At 34.7% G+C, this 10,361-nt stretch overlaps 2 protein-coding genes across 3 annotated transcripts in view; one reads left to right on the plus strand and one right to left on the minus strand.

Moving 5' to 3' along the window:
- The window catches only part of LOC111370673 (cytochrome b561 and DOMON domain-containing protein At4g17280-like), an 8,942-nt gene extending 3,604 nt beyond the window's left edge, over positions 1–5,338 (plus strand). The window contains exons 1-3 of one of the 2 annotated variants that reach the window (XM_022992500.1): positions 3,483–4,259; positions 4,438–4,692; positions 4,803–5,338. In XM_022992500.1, the coding sequence (XP_022848268.1) occupies positions 3,654–4,259; positions 4,438–4,692; positions 4,803–5,102 (1,161 nt within the window). In that variant the 5' untranslated portion in view covers positions 3,483–3,653 and the 3' untranslated portion in view covers positions 5,103–5,338. Of the gene's footprint in view, positions 1–3,482; positions 4,260–4,437; positions 4,693–4,802 lie in introns of those variants that run through there. The other variant, XM_022992501.1, reaches the window with a different exon arrangement.
- A 544-nt stretch (positions 5,339–5,882) lies between these two features.
- Positions 5,883–10,361, minus strand: part of LOC111370675 (inositol-phosphate phosphatase-like) — a 6,664-nt gene continuing 2,185 nt past the window's right edge. The window contains exons 2-12 of the mRNA XM_022992504.1: positions 10,188–10,243; positions 9,990–10,040; positions 8,724–8,804; positions 8,483–8,586; positions 8,313–8,397; positions 7,836–7,890; positions 7,708–7,751; positions 7,217–7,285; positions 7,033–7,133; positions 6,842–6,898; positions 5,883–6,215 (exon numbers count right to left, since the gene is read on the minus strand). Coding sequence (XP_022848272.1) covers positions 6,119–6,215; positions 6,842–6,898; positions 7,033–7,133; positions 7,217–7,285; positions 7,708–7,751; positions 7,836–7,890; positions 8,313–8,397; positions 8,483–8,586; positions 8,724–8,804; positions 9,990–10,040; positions 10,188–10,243 — 800 coding nt within the window. The 3' untranslated portion in view covers positions 5,883–6,118. The remainder of the gene's footprint in view (positions 6,216–6,841; positions 6,899–7,032; positions 7,134–7,216; positions 7,286–7,707; positions 7,752–7,835; positions 7,891–8,312; positions 8,398–8,482; positions 8,587–8,723; positions 8,805–9,989; positions 10,041–10,187; positions 10,244–10,361) is intronic.

Consider the following 10,361-nt stretch of genomic DNA (forward strand, 5'->3'; position numbering starts at 1 on the left):
CACTGCGACAGTCGCCCTACGTGGCATACTCATGGCAGGTAGTTATTTGATACATTAATGAATAAAAAAATTACCACATTAATGCATTAAATAATCACCTACCATGTGTATGCCACGTAGGGCGATTACCACAATGAGCGACTACAAATAGCATTACTCGAGAAGAGAAATAACGTATTAAGTACTATTACTTAATTATGCTAAACAACAATGAACATGTTACATCAATTAATTGGTGAAAAAAGTTATAATGGGGTGTTCAGAATTAAATTAAATTTTTTGAATTGATGTGTCATGCTGTTGTATAATATATGTTAAGCCCATGTTTAAACCCCATTTTTTAAAATTTATTTTTAATTAGCTTAACCAAACAGGGGCTAATTAACAATACTCAATAGATTACTTCTCTTTCTACGAACATTTAAATATACAAATTGTATGAAGTATGGTACATCAACTGCACCGAACTAATAAGAGAAAGAGAATTAAAAATAAAAAATAAAAAATAAAAAATTTGCCCATACCATGCTGTAATATTGTGTACGAATGATACTATATATTTTACAACTTTCAAAGCCTACAGACATAAATTATAACATCAACAATTCAATGTTTTAAGTTCATTGACAAAAGAAGTAGAGACTACAAAAAGGTAGAAAAATAATTCTTTTAGTAATAACTATACTTTTAATCATGTATTTATCCTTCAATTTTAATTAATTAGGTTATTGCACTTTATTTTTATTTCAATCAAGTAACCATGTTCAATTTCGTCAGTTTCACTAGTGAAAAATCGTTAGAATAACTGTCAATAAATGATGGCCATCATCTATTAAACTCAAGTTGCATTTATTCTACGTCAACAACTAACATCCACAAGGTGATGATTATCATTTATTGACTGTTATATTATCGATTTTCATAAGTTGAATTAAATCAAGTTATCCTAATTGAAATCAAAGTATAATGTTGTCACTCGATTGAGATCAGACTATAGTGAAGTTACTGAATTGAAATGAAATGAAATCACTTGTGCAAAATTAAAGTACAAAGTATGGTTATGGTGAATAGAATTTATCGAAGAATAACTTAGTCTTACACCGTCAGCATCCTTTTTTTTCTTTTTCTGCAAAAGTACTGTTTTCGAGAAAACCGGAAAGGAAATCAAGTGTTAATGTAGAAAATGTCTTGTAGTAAATTGTAGAAGTTTGTGGTTTATTTGGGGGTAAAGGAACAATCTTTATCAGATTAGGACATAATTTGGAAGAGTAGTAATAAAAATCTTCACGAAACCTTAATTTCAAATCTTCTTCTTTGCATTCATGCAGACGACACACGTTCATAATCATATATGCTCTTTATTTCATTCTACGTGTCATGTTTTTAACTAAACTTTAGTCATTTTCTTACCAACCTTTGGCATAAAATAATGCATAATTTAACTTCATGAGAAAGTTTTTATTTATTTATTTTTTTTAAATTAAAAAAAAATTTAGTTCAAACTTAATAATAAAAAATATACAAATTGTCTTCTTATTCAAATCTTGATTTTTAGTTCTGTTATGATGAATGACTGTATAACTGTGACGTAATGCTTACACAAATCATACGTCATGCTTCCAAGAGGTTTCAGCACAAGAAGAAGAGTTGCTACAGTGGGCCAACAAATTAGGTATAGTAAAGCCAGCAAATTTATATTATATTATGGATATTTTTCTAGTTAATGTTATTTACCTTTAAAATTTCCCATTCTTATGGGAGACTTTAATATACAATTTTTTTGTTTCAACAAAACTCAATAATTTTAGAAAAACATTGGCCCGTATATATGTGATGTGTCAACTCACCTCGACTCGTCATATATTATATGAGTTAGGTCGAGTCGATCAGTAGGTGAACTAAGCAGCTCGCCTTATTCCAGTTAACATCTCTAATAGTAACTAGATCCAAACAGCTATTTACTCGAAAAAAAAGATCTTTACAAAATCCTAAAACCAAACTCGAATGACCTCGTCTAGTGCTAAAAGGCTAAGTACGCTCGTAACCGATCGAAACCTTCGTGAAAAGCTACCAAATGTCCTACGATTTTCTCTTCTACATCATTCTTCTTTTAAGAAAAGTAAAAAAAAGAAAAGAAAAATAAAGAAAGATAATCCCAAATACTATCCGCATGCAAAATAAGTTATCCTTTCTTATGTATTAAAGATTCGCATAACAGTGGAGAATAAAATATAAAGGGTGCAGGTGAAAACGCATGGTTACTAGAATCGTGTGGAATGCCCATAATTACGTTAATTAAGCAATTATTGTACTTATAATTAAATAAAATATGTGCCAAATCGACAAAACCACAGACAACATAATACCACTACAGGAGGCCATGTGTATCAAATTAAGGTTGTATTACATCGAAAATCATGCCCAGTTGTCTCATCATATAAAAATCAAAGTTCAGATTACAAGATTATGTCAAGATAAGAATGAGTTCACTTCCATCTCCTATCCTACTAAATTAAAATTGTAAAAATGAACAAAATTTTAACTTTTTTCTTCTTTCTGTCAAACGCATTGTAAGTTATCTTGACGTACAAAACATGTTATTGAAGTCGGTTTCGAGAGGAAAACAAGTGTTAGTGAAGATGAGGTGCTGATAATTTGGCTCTATGGGATCTTTAGGGTTTGAGGCTGGCAAGATTTGGATTTAGTTCCACCAATTAGATAATTCACCTATCCAACCTCTTATCAATATGTAGAAAAAGGAATGCAAGTGATTATGAATACAGACTGGATGATTTTTTCATCTTTTCAATATGAGTTATGTCTTGGTTAAAAAATAGTGAAGTGGTTGACAATAATTCAAGAATTTAGTAGTAAATACCCATAACTGATTGGTCAAGTCTCAACTAATACTCATGTGCTATGCTACAAATTTGTACTACTATTGTTGAGTGTATGTAGACGAGACATCTGATTAATTATGTCACATGACTGTTAGTCAGGTCGATATGGCGGTAATGGTTATAGTAATTGACAAGATAAACGAAAAAAATAAACAGTCTAGTACGTGATAAAAATATGCTCGAAAGTGGAAGAATACTTGTCTTGATATCCAATGAAAAGTGAAAAACCTCTACAAAATAATATGAATAATTGAAGTTTAGGTGACAAGAAACATAAGTATATGCATTAGTACAATTGCAGCTGAAGTTAAGACATGTTTTGGCGTGGAAAAAGTAAGTTGCTGAAACCTAAGCACAGAGATAATAGCAATTTGACAATTGCAGAAATCTCACTCACGAGCCTAAACGACGAGCAAACACTCGATCATGAGAGCAATGGATTGCCGACGATTGGATGAGCGCAAAGGCGGTGTGAGGCCAAAATCCCATATAAACTTGGTACTATTTCTCTTATATTATACAGAACCTTCCTCACCAAACTGCAACTACTCATGTCCCACCATTAATAAGTCAACAATAAGAGTCCCTTCCGTCCGTCTTTATATTTCCCATAAGCATCTTTTCTTTCCAAATCAAATCATTTTCCCTGCCTCTTCAAATTCCTTATTTATAAAGTCACAATTAAAGCTGATCAATTTATCCTCTGTTAACTCCAAATTTCCTGCAGATCTATAGAGGAGGAAAGAGAACAAGATGTTAAGAGCTGTACTGATTTCTTGTGTTCTCTTGTCTTTCTGTTTATCATCATCTGCTCAATTATGTGCAAAATACAACTTTGCCAGTAACCAAGTTTTCAGTTCCTGCAATGATCTCCCATATTTGAATTCATTTCTTCACTGGAATTACGACTCCTCTTCGAAAACAGTTAGAATGGCCTATCGACATGCAGGTGTCACGGGCTCTAAATGGGTCGCGTGGGCTATTAATCCAAGGTCTCAAGGCATGGTTGGCGCACAAGCACTCGTGGCTTTCCAGAAATCTGATGGAACCATGAGAGCTTATACAGCACCTATCACTGCTTATCAGACTCGGTTGCAGGAAGGAGATTTGAGCTTCCCAGTTTCAGATTTATCGGCAGTGTATTCAAAGAATGAAATTATTATTTTTGCCACGCTGAAGCTGGAAAACTTAACCTCTACCGTTAACCAGGTTTGGCAGGATGGTCCACTTTCAGGAGATGCCCCTGCAATGCATCCTACATCTGGTTCTAACGTCCGATCCGCGGGGACCCTAAATCTTCTTTCAGGAGAGTCAAGAACAACAGCAGGGGCATCAAACTCCCAAACAAAGAAAAGAAATGTAAGTGACTAAGTGCTTAAATCCTTATATGACCATCTATTAAATTGTTCTCAGAATGAAAAAATCCAGTTTTTCTTAATGTAGTAGTTCTAAAAATTATGTATTCACAAAAGGAATATACTTTTGCCTTTGTAATTAAAAAATCTGAACGAATGACTATGGGTTATTGAATATGCAGATCCATGGAGTACTGAATGCAGTGAGTTGGGGTATCTTGTTGCCTATTGGTGCTTTATTCGCAAGGTACTTGAGGGTCTTTCCATCTGCTGATCCTGCTTGGTTTTATCTTCACGCAACTTGCCAAACCTCGGCCTACATCGTTGGAGTTGCCGGCTGGGCCACCGGTCTCCAGCTAGGAAGTCAGTCTCCCGGAGTTCAATACACGTCCCACAGGACCATAGGAATAGTTCTCTTCTGTCTAGGAACCCTCCAGGTAATAATAGATTTCATCAAATGCTTGACATCTAAATCATTTTCGGATTTTGTTTGATCTCTAACAAGAGATGGGAATGTAGCGCATACTAAAGTTTCTGTTGGATACAGGTATTTGCTTTGCTTCTAAGGCCGAAAAAGGACCACAAATACAGATTTTACTGGAACATCTACCACCACTCAGTAGGATACGCAGTCATCGTGCTAAGTATTATCAACATTTTCAAGGGGTTCGACATATTAAATCCCGAGAACAAATGGGAGAGAGCCTATATTGGGATCCTGGTGGTTCTGGCTTCTTTTGCTGCAACATTGGAAGCTTATACATGGTATGTAGTTGTGAAGAGGAAGAAAACTGCTGCTTCTCAAAAGATGCCCGATGGAACAAATGGACATGGAGCAAGGGTATGAAAAGTGGGGGTTGTTCAATTTGCTCATATATCTTTCATATTTTTGTGTTGCTGTATTTTTGTATGCTTTTCCATTAAAGGTTATATTGTTAGGTTGCTTGTATTAGGGAGAGTTTAGAGATGATACAAGTTTTTCCCCCTTTTTTCATTGTTGATGTAGATTTTCTGTTGAGGATTTATACATATCTGCTGTTTCTTTAATGTATCAGAGTGCATTTAGTATTTTTCCAGCATCTTTGTACATTTTTATTTCAGTTTTCTTTAAAAATTCGTCCAAAGATTTCCCTATGTTTTATGTACGACCAGCAATAGAAACAATATATATATATATTTTTTTAATATTCGAGAGGGAGATTTATTCAGCCAAGTGACAACCGGTATATTTTATCAGTTTTCGAGTCCCTTATACCCATTATTTATGAACTATCATGAGCTAAATTCTTTTTATTATTGGTGCATATGTTGCCTTAGTTTGGTACTTCGGTTCATCCTTTATTCTCCTGGACAAAGTATATGCATATTTCCATTTACATGAAGATCCATAAATGACTAATTCAAGCAGTAACTCAAATTTTACGTGTCAAATCAAACTACCTAGTATCCAGGAAAAAATTAAAACTATATACCATCTCTTAACTCGATGCAAGCAAAGAAAAATGGATATACGAGAAGATTATTGCACGGTCTTAATTGCTGGTCCCTGGAGAAGGAAAAAATGAAGAGTAGAGCAAGAGAACAGAGAAGGGGATTTTTTCCCCAAAAATCAACCATAGAATCAGACTAAGAAAGCTTCAACAGTGGTGTTTTATGTATTACCAATTTAAATTTTACAGAGTGTAGAGCACAACTCGAGGTCTTAGTTCAAGAAGAACAACCAGTAAATACATCACATGTATTTCGACTAAAGGTTCCCTAAAAATCCATCAGGGGAAGCCAGTACAGTTGGATCGTGATGCTTGCAGAAAGCAAATAGAAACTTAACTTGTAAGAAGTTTCTGAAATCATCGTACATCTCACTCATTCAGACTGTTGCAATGCCTGGATAAATGCTTCCTTGAGAAGAGGATTTGACGCTGCTATTCGCTGAGATGTGATATCAAATTCCTTGCCGGATCTGATTACAGAAAGCGTCATGATTTAGACTTTTCAATGTCATACATAGTTGATGTGGTTGCTAATGCAATTCAAAATCCAATGGCAAGTGAGTGTTTACATAGGATTATCAAGGATGTTTAGTCAATTCTGCTATGCTCAAGTTAGTTTATTAATGTACTAAAACTTTTAACTGGGTATAACAATGGACTTCTGCGATCCCTTTGTTCAATTTAATAGAAACAAACGGAACAGTTTAACCATGATGTAGGGCAAGAGAGCCAATGGAGAATTAATCTTAAATGTAAATCTAAACTAAAAATAATCGAAATGAAATCTGAACTTTCCATAATAACTCCAGTTCTATTAACAAGTCAGAGCAAGATACGAGTTTTTAGAATTTTATATTTGATGGAAAGAATTCCTAAGAGTAAACTATTTGCAATTATCAATACTTATGGGCCATGTACAACTGTAAATTGAAAACTAAGAAGAATCCCAGAATTCATGACCGTGAAAATAAAAATCGGATCAGTTGAATGCTAATATTTAAATGACTAAAAGCTTCGTATCCAAATACTACTCTATTCCCATTAACAACCATTTCTTCAGCATTCTTTCCTTAAGGGGGAAAAAAGTGCCACTTACGGATCAAACAGAACTCCTCCAGCTTCAGTTACTATAACAGCACCAGCTGCTATATCCCTGGACAGAGAAAAGAACTTTAATACATGTTTGGTATACCGAATTAAATATTACTGCTTAGCATAATGGACAATACTGAACGTGCTCCTCGTAATTTATATCAAGATCCAAAATTGAGCATCTTAAAATCTTACCAAGGTCCTCCAAACCCAACTTCATAGAATAGGTCAAGCCTTCCGCATGCAATCCCGCAGAGATTCAGTGCACAAGAACCACTCATCCGAAGGGACCTAACCTGGTTGTATGAACACCAACGTTCAGAGCTATATTCCGAAAACGTTAATTGAGAATATGATTATGAAGCAACCACTTGTTTACCTTGAAGAGCAAGCTATTGATTCTATTTGTAGTGTCATCCACAGTAGACTTGTCACGCTTTGTTCCTGCCTGTCATTTCATCAGGCGAAGCTTGATTAATCAGCTTCTATAACTAAAATTAGAAAGGAAAATTTCTTCAAATTTATAAGTCATACTGTTGTATGCAAAATTGCAAAAGTTGTACTGTTTAGAATATGATACAGAAGCAAGAATAATGTTCCTATTTTAGACTATATAAAATATTAAGAGGGGGACAGGAAAAATGGATGTTAACAAGGTAAATTGTGAATTTTCCATTCTTCCACTGCTAACAATTCTTCTACCACAGGATATATAAACAGGCCCAGAAAATTTAGAAAGTAAAGAGGCCAGGAATTTGGTAACTTATCCACTCCAATTTGCAGGTTGACAGTCTAAATTATAGAATTAGAAAAACAACGAATGTCTGTTTGGAACCAAAGCACTGTTCAATAATATATTCAGCTGAGTACCTCTGTTGCAAGAAGGGACTTCATGAGCTCAGATTGAGAAGATACTGCAGATTACAGAAATAGGATGTCAATTGAAGTGAGATGAATGTTCAACAGCACAAGCGAGACTACATGAAGAGGAAACTTGCCTTCGATAGGTTTTCCATTCAGAAAAGCGCCTTTTCCACGGATGGCAGTAAAGAGCTGCATATTAAAAACAAATATTATATATGCTCAACTAGCAAACTCCACGAAAAAAACATTACTGCAGACATAGTATACGTAGGAAGTCCTATATTCCCCACATCAGTACAATCATGCGCCAAGGGAGAAAAATATGAAAAAGGAACACAGAAATCAATAGTCACTTAACTGGTCATTTCCAATATACATCAAAGGCTTATTTTATTGCAAAAAGATGCTACAACTATCAAAAGATGGCATGAAACAGAAATCATTGAGCATAATTCAGTAACTTTGACCACACTATAAGTTACAGGCTGCAAATAACCTATTATCTCAACATTTTCGAAGAAGTACTCTGAGATTATCAATTTCCTTGATTTTTATACTTCCATTTGCAATTTGCATTAACCCTCAACTTATTAGAAGTTCAATAGTTTTACCTCATTCATAATAGGGTTGTAGACAACACCAACAGTTGGAATTTGTCCAATTGTCAGGCCAATAGAGACACATACAAATGGAAACCTGAAAATGAATGAAATAACTTAGAAATTTAACATGGATGAAGAAAGACTCCCTATGACAAATGAAATGAACACAAGACACTTGCCCGTGCACAAAATTAGTTGTTCCATCCAAGGGATCAACAATCCAAGTTGGTTCATCAGTCAATTCTGAAGCCCCACTAGCAGCTGTGGTTTCTTCCCCAATGAACTAAGATGGAAAAATTATTACAAAAGAGTTGTGAGAATCATGTAGTTAAGACTTAAGAATGTGCATCACATTTAAACCCATCAAGAAACAACCATAAATTCAGCTAAATACGACACAATGCAGAAGAGACATCTAACCTTATGATTGGGGTAGTGTTGTTTGAGAAAATTGAATATGACTTCTTCACATCTCTTATCAGTCTCTGTAACCAAATCCACCTACAATTGGAAGCAGTAGGCTTATTAGCATTTATGAACTAATAATATCATTAGTAGCAGCGAAAAGAAAAGAACTTATATTTTGAAGGCAGTATTTTTGTAATAACTGATATAGCCCTTCTCGTCCCATGAACCAACCAATGAACCATCATTGGAGGTGCATGGCCCTTCTTGTCCCGCGAACCAACCAATGAACCATCTTCAGTAAGCCCATGTTTGAGCCCCACTTTTTCATGAAAATGCATTATCCAACGGTAATTTGATCCCATTTCAACCACACGTCATTCAATAAAATAATTTTACATGCTAACCCAAAACTTCTCCTTATTTTTTTCACCCACCCATTCTCCATCATAACACTATTGCAAAATACAATTTTGCAAAAATGCTGACAATTTTTTGCAAATTTTGGGTGGGTGCTATAGTTTTTCATGAAATACAAAAAACACCCTTGTTAAGATATTTTCCTTTACCTACATTTTTGGTTAGTTTTAGCCATATGGCTGCTTCACTTCTATCTCCACCATCATCTATTAGCGCCCACCGCAATCTTTGTGGTAGACAATCCTCCTATGAGGACACTGGGAAACACACACATGGGGCATGATATTCACCAAATCCTCTACACTTCCTACAAGTTCAAGATTTCTAAACCGGTTTTCCTGACATCAGAATTCTACTGATAAAAAAGTTTACCAATTCACTTACTTGCTCTGCCCCATAAACTAGATCTTTCCAGAACCCAGGGGAAAGAATAAAAGCTATCTCCTGAACTTGGGTAGCTCCTTCTCATGACACATCAACTACCGCCAATTCGGTTTAGGTTGGGGAAGATTAGGTAAAGAACTTCAGTTAATCAAGTATCTAGATACTGCAGTATCATTAGCCACCACACATCATGGCTTAATGCTTATAATATGGAATTTATTCATGTACATTTACTCGGATTTATTGGGTGATTGACAAAATCCTTATTCATTTATACTTCCCTTAACCACAGGCAGAATTTTTTGATTTTCCATATAAGTTCAAGTATGGAGTCCCCAATTCAGCAATTGAAAAAATCAGTAACCAAGATGATCCGCTCCTTACACGTGATGTAAATTAAATTTTTAAAAGCAACTCTTTATGCATAGTTCGTAATTAAATAGTATAATTTTTCATCCTAATCAGTCAAGAATTTACCTCGCCCTTGTGCTCCACATGCTTTGTCTGATAGAACCCAGAACGAATGATCTGTGAACCAGAAATTTTGAGGCAAGAAGATTAATTGTAAAAATTCAAAGCATAAAGAATGCGGCAAAAAAACTGATAAATCAATGCCGAAAGAAACACGACTCTAATAGTAGTAAACAAGGATTTGGATTTGCAAACTGATGTCACCTCTCCAGCCCTTTTAGCTGCATCCACAGCCTGGATTAAGAACTCCTCTACTGAATCTGAATTCCACAAATTCAATCAAGCACATTAATAAATACAAATACACCCGTTTGTGAATGGATGTGCATACAAATATATATATATATATATATATATATATATATATATATATATATA

Source organism: Olea europaea, chromosome 21 (assembly GCF_002742605.1).
Source record: "Olea europaea var. sylvestris chromosome 21, O_europaea_v1, whole genome shotgun sequence".
In the NCBI taxonomy this organism is placed as follows: Eukaryota; Viridiplantae; Streptophyta; class Magnoliopsida; order Lamiales; family Oleaceae; genus Olea; species Olea europaea.